This window comes from Ochotona curzoniae, unplaced genomic scaffold (assembly GCF_017591425.1).
Source record: "Ochotona curzoniae isolate NIBS_2020 unplaced genomic scaffold, NIBS_Ocur_1.0 contig_2210, whole genome shotgun sequence".
NCBI classification, from domain to species: domain Eukaryota; kingdom Metazoa; phylum Chordata; class Mammalia; order Lagomorpha; family Ochotonidae; genus Ochotona; species Ochotona curzoniae.
The window spans coordinates 3,525,280-3,544,651 of record NW_024465369.1 but is presented as its reverse complement, the minus strand read 5'-3'; the positions used below and the strand labels follow the sequence as shown (position 1 = coordinate 3,544,651).

General features: G+C 41.9%; 2 protein-coding genes and 1 non-coding gene across 3 annotated transcripts in view; all 3 read left to right on the top strand.

The window, feature by feature from the left end:
• The window catches only part of MCM6 (minichromosome maintenance complex component 6), a 36,330-nt gene extending 35,695 nt beyond the window's left edge, over positions 1-635 (top strand). Inside the window, exon 17 of the mRNA XM_040971512.1 lies at positions 164-635. Coding sequence (XP_040827446.1) covers positions 164-280 — 117 coding nt within the window. The 3' untranslated portion in view covers positions 281-635. The remainder of the gene's footprint in view (positions 1-163) is intronic.
• Positions 636-1,989: 1,354 nt separating this feature from the next.
• LOC121151001 lies at positions 1,990-2,092 on the top strand. The gene has a single exon (XR_005883093.1). It is a non-coding gene; the product is annotated as a U6 spliceosomal RNA (small nuclear RNA).
• Positions 2,093-18,719: 16,627 nt separating this feature from the next.
• Positions 18,720-19,372, top strand: part of LOC121150570 (lactase-phlorizin hydrolase) — a 53,476-nt gene continuing 52,823 nt past the window's right edge. Inside the window, exon 1 of the mRNA XM_040971510.1 lies at positions 18,720-19,359. Coding sequence (XP_040827444.1) covers positions 18,720-19,359 — 640 coding nt within the window. The remainder of the gene's footprint in view (positions 19,360-19,372) is intronic.

The window sequence follows — 19,372 nt, the reverse complement described above, 5'->3', positions numbered from 1 at the left end:
AAATGGATTCCAAGTATCCCAACAGCAACCAAAAAGATAGTCTGAGTTTTTGCTGAGAATAGGAAAGAAAAATGTCAGTATTAAAGCATTCAAAAGGATTGGTGTGTGGACATTTTTTCATAAAACTACTGGAGATCTGAGGACAAATGTTCATGTTTGACAGGATCACGTTCTAATTGAGCTCACCCAAGCTGGATTGAAAGGCTCCACAGAGGGAAGTGAAAGCTATGAAGAAGATCCGTACTTGGTAGTCAACCCCAACTACTTGCTTCAAGACTGAAATACAATTACTGACCAGTGATGGGAAACCACCATGGCTCAAGCCTGGATATGCCTGCTAGGGAGAGATGTGTCTTTGCAAGTGATGCTTCAGGATTTGCTTTGAGAAACAAGAACTGATGGCCCTGTGTGTGTCACAATTCTGTCCTATGCTTTGAACCAACGATAGGCTCTAGCACGTCCTTTAGTGTGCTGCTTGTCCTAATAGAATTGGAACCCAATAATGTATGATTTCTATAGGACTTGTTTTCAAGTAGAAGAAGAGGCCCATGTTATATATACTATCTTACTGAAGAAGTAACTTTTTCAATTGCCAACTACTGCTTTTATTCATCAAAATAAAATAACTTGCTTGAGTTGTCCATTGATTTATTTCTCTAGTCTGTTGCTGCTTCTCGTGCTCCTTTTTTGTTTTGTTTGTTTGTTTGTTTGTTTTGATCCAGGGTGAAGGGAGGAAAGTATGTCATTATGTATATGTATTTAGTATATGTTTCCTGTAAGGAAGGGATAAGGAACCTTTTTTCTTCCCTAAACACTGTGTAGGTATACACAAGCTATACAAAATTATGAAGTTACCCAGCATCCGTGTGGGAGACCCAGAAGAGCTCCTAGCTCCTGGCTTTGGATTGGCTCAGCTCCAACTGTTGTGGCTGCTTGGGGAGAGAATCATCAGACGGAAGTTCTTCCTCTGTCTCCTTCGTCTGTATATCCACCTTTCCAATAAAAACAAATAAATCTTTTAAAAAATAAGCTTTTTAGGGCCCGGTGTGGTGGTGCAGTGGTTAAGGTCCTCGCCTTGCACGCCCGGGATCCCATATGGGCGCCAGTTCTATCCCGGCAGCCCCGCTTCCCTTTCAGCTCCCTGCCTGTGGCCCAGGAAAGCAGCCGAGGACGGCCCAAAGCCTTGGGAGCCTGAACCCATGTGGGAGACCCGGAAGAGGCTCCTGGCTTCAGATTAGCACAGTCTGGCCGTTGCGCTCACTTGGGGAGTGAATCATCGGACGGAAGATCTTCCTCTCTGTCTCTGCTCTCTGTATATCCGCCTTTCCAATAAAAAAAGATAAAAATAAATCTTAAAAAAAAAATAAGCTTTTTATAAAAATGAGCCACGATAGCTTTATTAAATATCAAGTGCCACCTATAATTGCCTTGGCAGAGCCAAACCAAATGATTTTGGGGACTTATATAGCCCAAAGGCTAGATGTTGTCTGCCCCTGCTAAGGAGTCATTATACAATGAATATGAAAATTAAAGGTCTTGTAGGTAACTTTGTAAAGTTGATTCCAGGATTCTTCCCCCCTCCCCTTAAATAGTGAATGATTTGTTTTTAAATAACATGCTGGCAGTTGTAATGTAGTCCTAAATTAAGCAGTATTGTTTCATATGTTTTGGAAAAGTAGTTGGTCCATGAGGTAGAATGGAGCCTGTTGGGCCTGGTGCAGTGGCCTAACAGCTTAAGTCCTCACCATGAATGCTCCAGGATCCTATAGGGGTGCCACTTCTAATCCCAGCAGCCCCACTCCAGCTTCCTGCTTGTGGCCTGGGAAAGCAGTTGAGGATGACCCAAAGTCTTGGAACCCTGCACCCGCGTGGGAGACATGGAAGACGCTCCTGGCTTCGGATCAGCACAGCTTTGGCTGTTGCAGTCACTTGGGGAGTGATTCATTGGATGGAAGATCTCTCTCTTTCCTTCTCTCTCTATATCTGACTTTGCAATAAAAATAAATCTACTAAAATTGGAATAATACAGAGAAGATTAGCATGGTCTCTACGCAAGGATGACACGCAAATTTGTGCAGCATTGCATATTTTTAAGGTGTTGCATCAAAATAGACTTATCTTTGAATTCCATTCTCCAAAAAAATTAATCTTCATTAAAAAAATGGGGCCTATCTTTGTAGATGAGGTTGAACATTTACTTAACAAATAGTTAAACACATGATACTTTACAGAAAAAACAAATCAGAGCAGGTTTTGTAGCCTGGCAGAGCTGAGGGGTTTTTTAATTTGTTTTTTTTTTAAGTTATTTTATGACAGGTTGGGTTCTTGACAACCACTTAGGGCACACTGATGCAGTTCTCGACTCTACGCTTTAGCCTGACCCCAGCATGTGAGTGAAAGAATGATTCTCACTCAGAGCTTGAAAATTTGGAATACATTAAGGAATGATGGATATGACAGTTTAAAAATGCATCTTAGATATGAAATCCTTTGATTCAACTCAAAGCTGATTGTCAACCAGATATTCCACTATATCGTGACCAGCAATTTAAGTCCACTTAACATACATGTGAGTGTGTGTGATCAAGTCCTGACTGCTTTTGAATCTGCTTCCTGTTAATGTACCTGGGAGGCAGAAGGTAATGTTCAAGCATTTGAATTGTTGCCACCTACCTGAGAGACCCAGATGGGGTTCCTGACTTCTGGTTTCAGCCAGGCTATTGGGGGCAGCTAGGAAAGTGAGCCAGCCAATAGAAGACCATTGATTGCTCTACCTTTCAAATAAATTTTAAAGTACTCTGCTGAAAATGACATACAAAATTTCTGATTGAAAATCTGAAGGATATTACAACAAGTACTTTTCCTAATAGCAAAAGGGATAAACTTCAGGTGTCAAACACTGCATTTATGACTGATCCGATGCTAGCAACAATTGTCAAAATTAAAGCTACATAATATACAAATTACATTAAAGAACAAGGGGATGGAAAATTCTTAATAGGTCAGTGTTTGGGCACAATGGGTTAAGCCACCACCTGCATCTCAAGCCAGTTGGAATCTGGGCTGCTCCACTTGATCCGGCTCCCTGCAGTTATACCTTAGAAAGCAGCCGAAGGTGGCCCAAGTCCTCCATGTGAGAAATTGCCTCCTGGCATTGGCCTGGCCTGTTTGGGGAGTGAACCAGCAAATGAAAAATTCCTCTCTGTATCATTCTGCCTTTGAAATAAATATTTTTTAAAATTTAAGCTTAGTTTAAGATGTTACATAGATGAGGGGATTGCAGACCCATGAAGGTCTCTAGGTGGGATGAAGCAGAGGGGAGATAGGCAATGGAAAAGACCCCATCTCCCCCCTGTGACCACGCATGAGAGGGAGATGTTGCACCACTCCTTGTTGCAGATCGCTTCAGCACCAGGGGACAGAGATAGTCCCCTGATTTGGGGAAACCAGGTACCCTGATATGGAAAAAATGTCCTAAGGGTGTTCCTTGAGTACTCTCAATTGCTCTGAGATGCTGTTGGCTTCCTAGCACCAAGTATGAGACACCACTTTCCATACTTGTCGGTAGCCTGTTTCATTATGCCCATATCCTTAAATGCCTGGTAGAGATTTTGGCTTGTAACTTTCAACCCTCTCTGTGTCTTTTCATGAAGTACTCAAGATCCTCTATTGAGTCACAGAGGCCAGTTGTCCTGTCACATTCGTGTGTATCTGGTATGTCGTCTTTCCTTACATGAATCAGCAATGGAGGTGGCCCATTCCCACAACAAACCAGACCAAACTTCCATGTGGTGTTCCCTGAGTTTGGGGATCAGGTGGAGTAGACCCATTGAACTGACTCCTAAGAACCCTGGTTGCTGTGTGCACAGGCAAGTGCTGTGGCCTTGATGGAGTGACCCCTAGGAAATCCAGCCAGACCCACTCCTGAGCTTAGCCCCTGCATGTGCCAGTGGGTGCTATGGCCCACCTGGTCCCACCTGCAGACCAGACTTGTGCCAATGTGTGCTGCAGTCTAGTCAGGAGATCCTAAAGACCCCCTCCAGGCCTGCTCCCAGAGCTGGCTCTCAAATGCACCAACAAGTGCTACTGCCTAGCCCACCCCAAGCTCACTCACATGCTAGCTGGTGGTTGCTATAGCCCAGCCTGGCCCCGCCAGCCCCCAGCCCTAGTTTATGCATGAGCAAGTGGGTGCTGTGACCTGACTTGACCCCTCACTAGATCTGGCTCTTAGTGTGCACTAGCAGATTCTGCACCCTGGTCCACACCTGGCACCTGTATTTGTGGGTTCAGGTTACTAAGCAGCCTAAGGAGACTCCTTTTTTAAAACAGCCACACTGGATAGGTTGAATAGCCAATGAATTATTTGCATCAATTACTGAATGTAAGAAGACTAAGATAATACACTCATCTGAAACCTGAATCCAAGTCACATTAGTGAGTTTTGCTAAAGTACCCACTCTTGCTGGTGATAAGTAATCATTTATAAGACAGATCACATGTACATTCATTGTTGCTCTAGTTCATCATCCTCAAGTGCAAACCAAGGTATCAGTACCCAAGCTAGGGGACGCTGTATGAAGTGGAAAAGAAAAAATTATAATTGAACAACTATCTGGGTGGAATAATGGTGAGTTCAGTAGCTATTAGAGCTGGCTGAAAGACTCCCAAACTTTACCCAAGGCACCCCACATTTAGCAGGAGTTAAAGGATAAAGGACACCCACCATGATTTCACCTGGACAAACTTCTACCCCAAACATGCTAAGCACCACAGCCACAGCGTGGGGGCCATGGGGATCACTGTCCAATCCAAGATGTGCTCAGAGAGTGAGCAACCCACCCAGAGAACAACTAAATTGCTGGTCATTGCCTACAACCAGGCTGCCAGCTCACAAGATCCCATGCTTAATGTAGGAGCTTCCCAGGACCTGCATCCAATTTCTAGCCCTCCTCACAGCTAGCTACTCCTACTCAGACACAGGTCTTCCAGTTCCAGATCCTCACTGTGTTCCAGCCCCGACCCAAGAGCTCACCCATCAAAGGGATTGAAAGGCACTCTTCCTTTAGATGGTCTAAAAACAAAAGCTTATTGTGCTGTTTTATTATTCTTTAATAGTTTTTTTCTGTGCTTCAAGAGGAATTTCTGGGGTGTTTTTTTTTCAGCCTACATTTTTTAAGAGGGAAAATATGAACTTTGGATACTACAAGCTGTCCCCTACTCTTGTGGCTTTCATTCAAGAGAAACATTGTTTGTGCTCCTGAAGTTTCTGAGGCTGACATTTCCTGAAACTCAGCTACCATTTGTAGGTTGAGGATGCATCACTTCTTACTGTTGCTTCCTTTACCAGCAGAGGGCATCCTAGGTCCTGCAGGTCCAATTAGGGAATGTGTGTCTATACAGAGTGAAAGGCAGAATAACAGAGAGAGGGAGAGATAAATCTTCCATCCACTGATTCACTCTCAAAGTGGCTTAACAGCTGGGCTTGAGCTAGGAACTGGAAAGTCCGTCGGGTTCTCCCACATGGATGACAGGGGCCTAGCACATGGGCCATCTTTTGTAGCTATGTAAGGCAAATTAACTGGATAAAGTGGAGCAGCCAGAATTTAAAGGGGATGCCAGTGCAGGCCCCTTCACACATGTTTGTCAGGAAGGTGAAGTGATAAGTGGATAATGAGGTGTCCCCAGAGGCTATGTCCAGGTCCTATATAACAAGAAAGTCTAGGGCTAGACAGTTTTGAATAAAGCAGGCAAGCAGCTTATTGTAAAAGGAAGGGCTCTCTTTATAGGCTAGCTGGTAGAGCTGGAACATCTGCCAAAAGGGTGTAAGGGTTTATTATTATTGTTTCACTTTAATGGTGGGGCAAGAATATTCATGGGATAGGGAAGAGTTCTGGGAACAAATGAGGCTTTCCTAGAGTAGAAGCACTATGTATTTTCTTTCCTAGTGAGGTCCTTTCAGGACTATCATGACATTTCTGGATTCAATTGGCAGCGGAAACTACAATGCTATTAATATCATGAACCTAAAGTTAAGGTCACTATACTGCTGACAGTATGGTAATTGATAAGTCAAGTCCTGGAAAGTTCTGAGGACATCTGGGCTCCTCTCTTATCTAGCTGTCTGCTGATACTAACATATAAGATCTTTATGAAGACAGTTAGGTATTCAGATTAAGAGATAGACATAATATTACACAATGGGAAAGTTTGAATATTTGAAGATGCCAAATGGTCTGTAAAAATCATGGCTTTTAAAATCCTAACAGATACCTATCCATAGAGAGAGCATTGCATAAATTATGACATATATACTGTGGGATAGGCACTAAACTGAGGTAAAACTAGATGTTTAGAAATGGAAATATATCCAGGTCACATGGAAAAGGAAATAGACATTTAAGGGCCAGTACGATGGTTCAACTGGCTCTTCCTAGCCTCCAGGGGCTGGCATCCCTTATGGACAGTGATTCACATCCTCGCTATTCCACTTCCTATCCAGCTTCCTGCTATGGCCTGGGAAAGAAGTGGAGGCTGGTCTAAGCGTTGGGAGACCCAAAACAAGCTCTTGGCTCCTGGTTTCAACAATCTCAGCCACAGCCATTGTAGACATTTGAGGAGTGAACCAGTGGATAAAAGAGCTTTCTGTCTCTTCTCCATAAATCAGTTTTTCCAATACAAATAGTACAACTTAAACAAAAAAAGAAAATGCGTAAATATGATCAGGAAGATTTGGAGAAAAAGCAAGATAGGAGGGGTCATGTCCTATCAGAAAATCGAAAAATATTTACAACACTACAGCAGTTAGGGTTGTATTATACTGACACAGGACTATATAAATTAGTCAAAGTCCAAAAGTGTCTACATGTATTGATTTTTTTTTTTCAGTATTGGTAAGGTAGCATTTCAAATAGTAAGGGAAGACTGGGCCCAGTGGCGTGGCCTAGCGGCTAAAGTCCTCACCTTGAACACGCCAGGATCCCATATGGGTGCCGGTTCTAATCCCAGCAGCTCTGCTTCTCATCCAGCTCCCTGCTTGTGGCCTGAGAAGGCAGTTGAGAACAGCCCAAAGCTTTGGGACCCTGCACCCATGTGGAGACAGGGAAGACATTCCTGGTTCCCGGCTTTGGATCGGCATAGCACCGGCCGTTGCACTCACTTGGGGAGTGAATCATTGTGTGGAAGATCTTCCTCTCTGTCTCTCCTCCTCTCTGTATATCTGACTTTGTAATAAAATAAATATATCTTTAAAAAAATAGTAGGGGAGGAATGGTTTATGTTGGAAATGACCTACCATGGTGCTGGTCTTTATCTGTAGTGATGAAGCCACTGCCTATGTTGCCGACATCACATATGGGTGCCATTTCATGCCTTAGCTACTCCATTGGTGACTTAGCTCCCTGGTAATGACCTGGAAAAAATAGCAGAATATGGCCTAAGCCCCTGGGCTCCTGCCACCCACATGGGAGAGCTGATAAAGCTGCTGACTCCTGTTTTCATCCTGTCCCATCCCTAGCAATTGTGGTTGTCTGGGAATGAATCAGAAAATGAAACATCTGTATGTGTTGTATGTGTGTATGTGTGTGTCCCTCTCAATAACTGACTTTAAAAAAAAAAGATTTATTTTTTTATTGGGAAATCAGGAAAGGCAGAAAAAGGAGGAGAGGCAAAGAAGATCTTCTTGCCATTGCGTTCACTCCACAAGTGGATGCAATGGCAAGAACTGTGTCGATTCTAAGTCAGGAGCCAGGAGCTTCTTCTGAGTCTCCCACATGGGTACTGGGTCCCAAGGCTTTGGGCCATTCTCCATTGATTCCTAAGGTAACAAGCAGGGAGCTGAATCAGAAGGGGGTCCACCAGGATTAGAACTAAAACCCATATTGGATCCCAGCACATGCAAGTCAAAGACTCTAGCCACTAGACTACTGTGCTGGGCCCCTCTATAACTTAACTTTCAAATAAATACATCTTTTTTTTTTTTAAGAAATGGACTTACCACACAACATATACAGTTATAAACCACACTAGTTGAAGATGTAAAGATTAAAAGCAAAAATATAGAGAGAATCAAGATGGTGGGATAGAGTAAGGACATGTTTAAACAGACTAATAAACATTAACCAGTGTAAAGCAGAGAGGGCACATTCCAGGAAATAGGAGAGGACAAAAAAAAAAAAGCAGAAGGGTATCTGGAGAATGACAGACACAAAAAAACAACAGACACAGAAAAACACAGACACAGAGGTGTGGTATTTCCCAGTGACATTCAGTGAGCAGTGATCTGAATTGCACCAGCAGCCAGAAGTCCACCAGAAACCAGGTGGGAAGTGGGGAGTCTACTGGAAGCTTAGGCACTGAACACAAAAAACTGCCTATCCTGCTGGTCTGTTTGATTTGACCAGGAGAAGAGATAGAGAAGCAGGTTCAAGATGGACCATACAGGAACAGGGTAGATATCACAGCCCAGTCCGCCTCCTAGAGCTGAACTGGGCACCATTTTGTATTGGAAGGCAAAGGCAATGGGACAGTACTGTGCAAGCATGAGCTGGGAGTGCATTCATTTCTAGCGCAGTGAATTGCAACAACATGGCATCCTACAGGTTACTCCCAAGATCAGTCCAGTAGCCTTCACCTGACAGCCAGCAGATTAAGAGCTCTAGCAGTGGCACATCAAGCACCATTTTATATAGTGTAGGCAAAGAGTTTAAGACTGCAGGGACAACAGTGAGCTGTGTTTGTGCAGAACTGGGAGCAAACTCAGCTTGGTGCTTTGTACTGGTCCCACAGGGAAAATAATACCAACTTTGGCACTGAATGGGTCAAAATAGGTCCGTGTGGCCCTCAGACCTAACAATCAACAGGTTCTGGCAAGATCAGCACCACCAACAAACTAACTACATAGGACACTTTGTGTCTCCCTAGTCTTGGGACCTGCTCTAACAGGAAGTGGGAGAAAACAGTGCAGAAAATAGTGTAGCCTCAGCACAGTATCACAGGAGGTGCAGAGTGGTGAGGTAGGAACTGGAGATACGAAGATCATGGTGGAAATCTGACATAAGAATCCAGAGCTGGAACTCACTGGAGGGAGTGGCACAAATGACTGCCAACAAAGAGCCATGTACCAACTGCAATAAGTGAAGTTGAACTGTAGACCTGTGGGTGACACAGCTTAGAAACCTGCCCCAGGAAGAAGAATCTGATAACCAGAAGTACAATGACCAAGAGCAAAAGAAGAGACAAAGGCACACTAAATATTACTGAAGACTCCCCTGCAATGACCAAAAGTGTTTGCCAACCTCAGAGTTCAGTGAGGAAGACATCAAGAAAATGGGGTATACAAAATTCAAAACACTTGTTATAAAGATTTTATCAACAATGAGAAACACATAAATCAGGCATTCAAGGAATTCAAGGAATATGTCACACAGGAATGAATCAAATGAAAGCTAATATATCAAAAATGAAGAATACAGTGGAGCAAATTAAAAGTACAGTGGAGGGTCGCCCAATAGAATGAAAGAGGCAGAAGAAAGAATCTCAGAATTAGAAGATATTTCCTGTTACCATGGGGAAACAAACAAAAAGTTGGCAGCAGAGCTAGATCAGGCCAAAAAAAGTATTCAAGAATTGGAAGACACTATTAAGAGGACAAATATAATAATTATGAGAGTCCCAGAAGGTGCAGAAAGAGAAGCTGAGTTTGCAAATGTATTTAATGAAATAATCTAGGAAAATTTCCCTAATCTGGAGAAAGAATTGGGAAACAAGATCCAGGAGGAGCACAGAACTCCCAACAGGCTTGTTCAAAAGCAATCTTCACCAAGACACATGATTACCAAGCTCTTTCCAATTGAACATAAGGAAAAGATCCTTAAATGTGCACGTGAAAAAAATCAACTGGCATATAAAGGAATGTCAATTAAACTCACAGGAGATCTCGCATAGGAAACTCTACAGGCCAGAAGAGAATGGAGTGACATATTCCAGATTCTAAAAGAAAAAATTGTCAGCCCAGAATAACGCACCCAGCAAAGCTTTCTTTTCTCTTTGAAAATATAATAAAATTTTTCCACAACAAAGAAAAGTTAAAAGGATTTGCCTCTTCCAAACCTACCCTACAAATGATACTTCAAGATGTTCTCTTGACAGAGAAGAGGAATAGCACCTACCAAAACCAAAGGCAAACGGGAAGAACATCCCAGTGAAATGGCAACAGAAGACTAAATTAATGAACAACCCATTCCTAAAATGACAGGACCAAAGTACCACCCATGTATGTTTAACTCTGAATATAAATGGCTTAAGCTCAATCAAACGCCATAGAACAAAACCCATCTGTTTGTTGTTTGAAGGAGACACACTTCACCAACAAAGATCAGCAGAAACTATATTGCATGGGTGATGTTGTTTTCTGTTGGTTTCATCTCTTCAAAGCACTTTCTTCTGATTAAATCATTTAATGACTCGTAGATCATGCAGTGGCATCATTTTCTTCAAGAAGGTTCTTGACTTTCATTTCTTCAGCTACACGTTAGTCATTTAATAGCATGTTATTTAACGTATTGGTGTTGTTAATTTCTCTTTTCTCCCTGATGTTGATTTTGTTTTGTGGCTCTTCATTAAAGGGGATGTATAGTAGCTGTGTAATGGAGACTGTCATATCTAGTAACATGTCATTTAAGTTCATGGCATTGTAAATTTCTATTTCTTTCTATTGTTGATTTTGTATTATGACTTTTCATTTAAGGGGTTGTATAGTAGCTGTGAAATGGAGACTAACATCCAGACAAAGATGGACTTACAATGAAACTGTTTACTATATCTTGACAATAGGATTCTGGACTCTCTGCCATTGTCCATGCCTGCAATGATGGACATATGACTGTTTATGAAGAACTATATATTAGTAGTGATATAGAGGAAGTAGGTGGGGGGAAGGAATTGGAGAGGGGATAAGGGAATAAAGAACTGTATCATTAAATGATAATAAAATGTAAAAAGAATAGAAAAATGTCTATTCTTTTCCTTTGCTCATTTTGTTAGTTTTTTTCTTTCTTTCTTCCTTTTTTTTTTTTTTACTATCCCTAGGTATCTGAAGCTCTGTGTAGATCCTGAATATTAGTCCCCTATCACTTGTGTAGTGTGCAAAATTTTTCTCCCATTCCATTGGCTGCTTCCTTGCTTTGTTAATTGTTTCCTTCGCTATATAGAAGTTTTCTTAGAGTTTTTGGTAGAGTTGACATCTTCCTAAGCCAGGACACTGATTGAACATAAAAATTGACTTGTAGACATGTAGGTAATACATCTTAGAAAACTGCACTAAGATGGATTGCAATGGCAAAAGTTAAGAGACAGAGGCACAATGAATGTTACCGAAGACTCCATGGTAGAGGAACAAAAGCCTCTAACACCCTCTTGGTTAACTGAGGAAGACATTTTAAAAAGGGGAAACACAGAATTCAGAAAACTTATTATAAAGTTTCTGACCAACAGTGAGTAGCACGTAATACAAGAGTTCAAAGAATTCAAAGAGTTTGTTACACAGGAAATGAATCAAATGAAAGCTGACATTTCAGAAGAATACAGTGGAGCAAATTAAAAGTATAGTGGAGAGTCTAAAAAATTGAATGAATGAAGCAGAAGAAAGAATATCAGAATTGGAAGACATTTCCTGTCACCAGGGGGAAACAAAAAAAAGCTGGAAGCAAAGCTAGGCCAAGCCAAAAAATAAATAAATAAATATCTCCAGGAATTGAAAGATACAATTAAAAGGTCCAACATAAGAATTATGGGAATTCCAGAAGGTGCAGAAAGAGCAAATGGGATTAAACGTATATTCAATGAAATAATACTCGAAAACGTCCCTAATCCAGAGAAAGAATTTGGAAACAACTTCCAAGAGGGGCACAGGACTCCCAACAAGGTTGACAAAAAGCGACCTTCATCAAAACACCGGAGAATCAAGCTCTCCTCAGTGAACAAAAGGTAAAAATCCTTATTGTGCACAAGACAAAAATCAAGTGACCTATAGACTAACCCCAATCAAACTCACAGTTGACCTCTCAGAGGAAACACTGTAGTCCATGAGAGAATGGAATGACATATTCCAGACTCTAAAAGGGAAACATTTTCAGCCCAAAATAACGTATCCTGCAAAGCTCTCCTTTGTCTTTGAAAATGAAATAAAATTCTTCCACAATAAAGAAAAACCCCAAGAATTTGTGTCCTGCAAACCAGCCCTACAGCTAAAACTCAGAAATGTGCTAGTGAAAGAGAAAAGGAATAGCAGCTACCAAAACTGCAGGCATATGTGGAGAACATCTCACTAAAAAATCAACAGAAGACTCAACGAAAGAACACCGCATTACTAAGATGACAGAACCAAATTGCCACATATCCATATTAACATTGAATGTAAATGGTTTAAATTCATCAATCAAATACCATAGAATAGAGGAATGGATCAAAAAACAAAACCCATCTATCTGCTGCTTACAGGAGACACATCTCACTAACAAAGATCAGAGGAAACTGAAAGTGAAAGGATGGAAAAAGATATTCCCAGTGAATGGTACAGATGATATAGACATTGATGTGAAAAACATTAAAAGAGATGAAAAAGGATACAGTATAATGATCAAGGGATCCATTTAGCAAGAAAAGATCACCATAATAAATATATATGCACCAAATGCCAAGGCACCTAACTATGTGAAGCAAACATTAATGGACTTAAAGGGAGAAATAGACTCCAATACAATCATAGTGGGTGACCTTAATACCCCTATAACATCAATGGACAGATTTAAAAAAAAGAAGAAGAAAGAAAAAGAAAAGAAACTCAGCAAAGAAACAAAAGAACTCACCCAAACTCTAAAGCAAATGGACTTAGTTGATGTCTATTGAACCATTCATTTTACAGATAGAGAATACACTTTTTTTTTTCATCAGTGCATGGAACCTTCTCCAGAATTGACCATGTTATATGCCACAAAACAAGCCTCAGCAAATTTTAAAAAATCGAAATTATACCATGCATATTTTCAGATCATCATGGAGTGGAGTTAGAGACTAAGAAGTCAGAACACCCAAGAACACTTACAAATACATGGAGACTGAATAATATGTTACTAGATGAGCAATGGATCAGAGAGGAAATCAAAGGGGAAATTTAAAAATTGCTTGAAACAAATGAAGGCATCAATACAACATATCAAAATTTGTGGACACAATCAAGGCAGTGTTAAGAGGAAAGTTCATGTCAGTCAATACTTACATTAAGAAATTAGAAAAGCATGAAGTAAATCAGCTGACCTTACAGTTGAAGGAACTAGAAAAGCAACAGCAAAGCAATACCAAGATTAGTAGGAAAAAAGAAATCACCAAAAATAAGGGAGGAAATAAACCAAATAGAGACCAAAAAAACTATACATAAGATCAATGAATCAAAGAGCTAGTTCTTTGAGAAAATCAACAAAATTGATTCCCCACTAGGCCAACTAATCAAAAGAGGGAGAAAATACACATCAATAGCATCAGAGACAAGAAAGGAAATATAACAAGGGATACCTCGACATACAGAGAATCATCAGGAACTATTACAAGCAACTATATGTGAACAAATCAGAAAATTTAGAGGAGATGGATAGATTTTTGGACACGTACAATCCATCAAAATTGAATCAAGAAGCAATTAACAATCTAAATACATCAATAACATGCACTGAGATTGAATCAGTAATTAAAGCCCTCCCAACCAAGAAAAGTCCTGGACCAGCTGGCTTCACTGCTGAATTCTACCAAATATTTTAAGAGGAATTTACCCCAGTCCTACAGAAGCTTTTCCAAAAAATAGAAGGCAATCCTTCCAAACTCTTTCTGTGAAGCTAATACCACAGCCAGATAGAGAAACACCAGAAAAAGAGAACTACAGATCGATAGCTTTGATGAACACACATTATCCTCAATAAAATACTAGTCAACAGGATCCAACAACACATCAGGCAGATCATTCACCTGGACCAGGTGGGATTCATCCCAGGCACGCAGGGATAGTTCAGCATTCACAAATCAACATGTGATACATCACATCAACAAATTGAAAAATAAAAACCATATGATCATCTCAAAGATGCAGAGAAAGCATTTGATAAAATCCAATACTACTTCATGCTGAAAAGCCTAAACAAGATAGGCATAGAAGGAACATTTTATAACACAATCAAAGAAAAATCCAATGCCAGCATCATACTAAATGGAGAAAGATTGGAAGCCTTCCCACTAAAATCTGGAACTTGACAGGGATGTCCACTGTCACCACTACTCTTCAATATAGTATTGGAAGTCCTTGCCAGAGCTATTAGGCAAGAAAAAAGAATTAAAGGAATCCAAATTGGAAAAGAGGAAATAAAATTATCTATTTGCAGACGACATGATTCTCTACATAGGAGAACCAAAAGACTCAGTCAAGAAACTATTGGAGTTCAGAAGAAACTTTGGCAGTGTGGTAGGATATAAAATTAATGAACACAATTTGATGGCACTAGTGTAGACAAATAATTCCATGCATGAAAAAGAAATTTTAAGTACAGTCCCCTTTAAAATAGAGGAAAGGAATCTTAAATACCTAGGAATTAAGCTAACTAAATATGTGGAAGACCTCTATGATGAAAACTGTAAAATATTTAAAAAGGAAATAGAAGAAGACCTTGAAAAATGGATAAAATTATTGTATTCCTGGATTGGCAGGATCAACATCATCAAAATGACCATTGTTAGAATCCGGGCTAGAGCCATCCGGATGTTAGGGTGTGAGCTAGTCAACTCCCAGAAAACGACGAAGAACCTCGCTGGTAATGCAAAAAGCAAACAGAGTTTATTGTGCCAGCATGCTGGGGTCAGATTGAACTTGGGGCACACAGGCCAACCAAGCGGATCAGACCTCGACTTAACATAAGGCTGGAGATTATATACGCCATTTTGGCTGTAACATATATCAAAGTCAACTCAAAAGTAACAAATTTAGACTTATGTGGCTCCCAGGTGCAAGCAGTCTATTCCATTCTCACACTCATTATTTACAATCCCACCCTTATTGTTTACGCTCTCACACTTATTATTTACGGCTCATCCCATCCTGGCACCCTTATCTTTATGGCCCCTCCAGTCTCTGGGACCAGGGAACTGGGCCCCTGCCTTCCTGCACCCAGGTTAGTTGATAGATAAGGTTACAAAGAAGCAAAGGACAGATTTATCACTAAAGTGGAGTTTTCCCACAGTTCAGGCGTCTCCTAACCTAGCGAAGTAGTGGCTTCTCACCCCAAAGGGCGTAATATCGCCTAATGCTAATATTCTTAACATTCTAACATACTAACATTATACCAACACTCTAACACCATATTACCAAAAGCAATATACACCTTGCCCGCACTGGAATCCCATTTGGGCTCTGGTTCTAATCCCAGTGGTCCCGCTTCCCATCCAGATCCCTGCATGTGGCTTTGGGAGGCCGTTGAAAATGGGCCAAGGACTTGGGACCCTGCACCTGCCTGGTTTCAGATCAGCTCAGCTCTGGCCATTTGTAGCCACGTGGGGAGTAAATTGACACCTGGTGGAAGATTTTCCTCTCTGTCTCTTTTCTTCTCTGTATATCTGACTTTCCAATAAAAATAAATCAATCTTTAAAAAAAAGTAACTTAGAAGTGGGGCCCAGTGTGACAGTTTAGTGGTTAAATTCTCACCTTGCATGTGTCAGGATTCCATATGGGTGCTAGTTTATGTCCTAGGTGCTTCACTTGCCATCCAGCTCCCTACTTGTGGCTTGAGAGAGTGGATGGAGGATGGCCTGGGGCATTGGAACCCTGCACCCACATGGAAAACTGGGCAGGGTGGGAATATTCCTGGCTTCTGGCTTCAGATCAACTCACCTCTGGCTGTTGTAGCCACAGGGGGGAGTGGACCAGCAGATGGAAGATATTTCTTTCTGTGTCTCCTCTCTGGATATATGCCTTTCTAATGAAAATAAGTAAATCTTAAAAAAACAAAACCCAAATAACAAAAAACCAAAATGTCAGGGAGCTGGTATTGTAGCACAGCAAGTTTATCCATCATCTGCAGCACTGGCCTTCCCTATAGGCCCCAGTTCCAGTTCTAGCTATTCCATTTATTCTACTGCTCCCTCTTAATGCACCTGGGAAAGCAGCAGAAGATGGCTCAAATTCCTGGGCAACCTACACCCATGACAGAGGAGACTCCAAACTCCCAGCATCAACATGACCCAACCTGTCATTGTTGCCATGTGGGGAATGAACCAGTGGTTGAGATCTTTCTGTCTCTCTCTCTGCAAATACGCCTTTCAACTAAGTCAACAGATCTTTAGAAATGAGTACATACGTAAGTAAGATAAAACTCAATGGAAACCGAAGTTCAGTATTAACCATCCTTATGGAAGATTATACATCTGTTAAAACATGAACTATATGTCCTGAAATATACACAGAGCTCCAAGAGCTATTGAGGGGCGAAAAAAAGAAAGCAGAGGAAAAATTCATCTAATGTAGTCATGTATGTATTACCTTAGACAAATTAAACACTATAAACATATGGTTGCATGTGAATATAAGTGATAATGATGAGTATTGAGTTACATTGGTTAAACAGACTGCAAGAATGACCCTTTCATTTCCATTCTGTCATTAATATTTTTTAAAGATTTTTTTTGGAAAGTCATATATATAGAGAGAGGAGGAGAAACACAGAGGAAAATCTTCTGTCCGCTGATTTACTCCCCAAGTGGCCGCAGTGGCCAGGAGCTTCTCCCAAGTTTCCCACATGGGTGCAGGGTCCCAAGGCTTTGGGCAGTCCTCAACTGCTTTCCCAGACCACAATCAGAGAGCTGGATGAGAAGCGGGGCTACCGGGATTAGAACGTGTGCCTATATGGGATCCTGGCACATGCAAGACAAGGACGTTAGCCGCTAAGCTACTGCGCTGGGTCCATTAATACTTTTTAAAGATTTTATTTTAATTGGAAAGCAGACATGTACAGAAAGGAGGAAACTGAGATCTTCCGTCCACTGATTCACTCTCCAAGTGACTGCAACAGATGCAGCTGAGCTGATCCGAGGTCAGGAGTTCAGAGCTTCTTCTGGTTCTCCCACACGGGTGCAGAGTCCCAAGGCTTTGGGCCATTCTCCACTGCTTCTCCAGACCACAGACAAGGAGCTGGATGGGAAGCAGGGTGTCTGGGACATGAACCAGCACCTATTTGGGATCCTGACACATGCAAGGCAAAGGCTTTAGCTGATTTTAAAAAAAATTTTTAAACCCATTTTTAAAAGGAAGATTACTTGTAAGACAAAATGACAAAGACAAAGGGGAAACCAGAAATAGAGAGAGAGATCCACCATCTGCTGGTTCTATCCACAAAGGCCTACAACAGCCATGAGCTCCATTCTGGTCTTCCACATAGGTGGCAGGGACTTGATTACTTGCGACATTATCCACCATTTTCCCAGGCACATTATCAGGGAGCTGGATTGGAGGAACAGTTGGGATATATGCTCTGATGAAGGGTGCAGGCATCCCAAGCAATGGCATATCTAACTGAAACACAATGCTTGTCCCAATTATCATGAAGAAATAGGCACATGGAAGTAACTTTTTCTAGATAATATTTAAACCCAGGCACTCTGACTCTGAATAACCTTTGAGCTTGCAGAGGAAGAAAACTGGAGAGAAGACCATTGTTGTAGGTGCTTATCCTGCAGAAGCATGGGTGGTGGGTTTCTGTTTCTCTTTTTTCTTTCTGCTGTATCCACAAGGAGAGGAGGAAGAGAGGGAACCACTCCTTGCTGTCAAACTACATTGGCATCTGGGGATAGGGAACACGCCTTACAGACTGATGTGGGGAACAGCATTCTAAGGGTGTTACTTGAGTGGTGTTACTATGATGGTTCAGAAACGTTGTTGGCTTTGTTTCTCCAGGGCTGAGAAAATCTTTCCAAGGTCTTTTGTTTGACAAAGTCCACCTCAGTGCATCCACAGACTCAAGAATATGCTGCAGAGCTTGGCCAGGGGTGTTGTCTAATTGATGAGGCAGTTGATATCCCCCACTGGCCTAGATGAGCTGTCCTTCATGTCCCCAGTCGCAAGGCTTTGGACCCAAGCATTTGGACATGCTGGCCACTGAATAGGCAAATGCAACTGAGGAGGTCCAGTCCCAATACATGCATTCCAAGGTAAGACTACGCATCCTGTGACTTATCCTGTGGCCAGGGTATGACTTCAGCAGTATAGTTTGGGAATTCCCCAAGAAACCTTACCTGTGAAAATCTGTGGTTCAGACATTTTCCAAAGTTCCTCTGTTTTTGTGGAAAATTTGAAGTTTCTGTGTTATTTATTTTAAAAAGATGAAAGAGGAAGTGGGAAAAAAGAGAGAAAGAGGCAGAAGTGGAGCAGCCAGGAAGCAAACTCTTGCCTATATGGGATGCTGGCATTGCAGGCAGTAGCTTAAATCATTATGCCAAAGTGCCAGGCCAGTGTGTTATCTCTTATAGTGCTTCAGTGATTCTGTGTATTGCATTAATGAATCATATATTGATTTCTTTATCCTAGATAATTTGATTAAATATTAAGAGTTAATAATCACTTAATATTTTACAACACGGGCTGCAGCTATAAAATCAGGGGTCCTTCCACATGCCTTCTGCCAGCTCCTTGGAAATGGAGATGTTTTGGAGTGCGGTCTTTACCGTGCTCCTCAGTTTATCCTGCCAGGGGGCAGACTGGGGATCTGACAGCAGTTTCATCTCAGCTGCTGGTCCTCTAACCACTGACCTGCTGCCCAGCCTGAACTGTCCACCGGGAAAGCAGAGTTCTGGGTCTGCAGCAGGACACGAGGACATTGTTGTGTGTTGCCAGCCACTGCCCGCTTCCCTGCCAGAGTATTTCAGCAGTCTTCGTGCCAGTGAGGTCAGCCATTATAAGGTATTTCTGTCATGGGCACAGCTGCTGCCAGCAGGGAGCTCCAGGGAGCCTGATGAGAAGGTGGTGCGGTGCTACCGGCAGCTCCTGGAGGCCCTCAGGGCAGCGCAGCTTGAGCCCATGGTCATCCTGCACCACGGGACCCTCCCTGCCAGCCTGGGGCCGAGAAGGGAGGGCTTCTCTGACCTCTTTGCCGAGTATGCGGCCTTCGCCTTCCGTGCCTTTGGGGACCTCGTGGGAATCTGGCTCACCTTCAGTGACTTGGAGGCAGTGGTGATGGAACTTCCTCATGAGGAATCCAGAGCTGCACGCCTCCAGCTCATCACTGAGGCCCACCAAAAAGCCTATGAGATTTACCACCAGAAATACGCTCTGCAGGGTGAGTAAGCTGA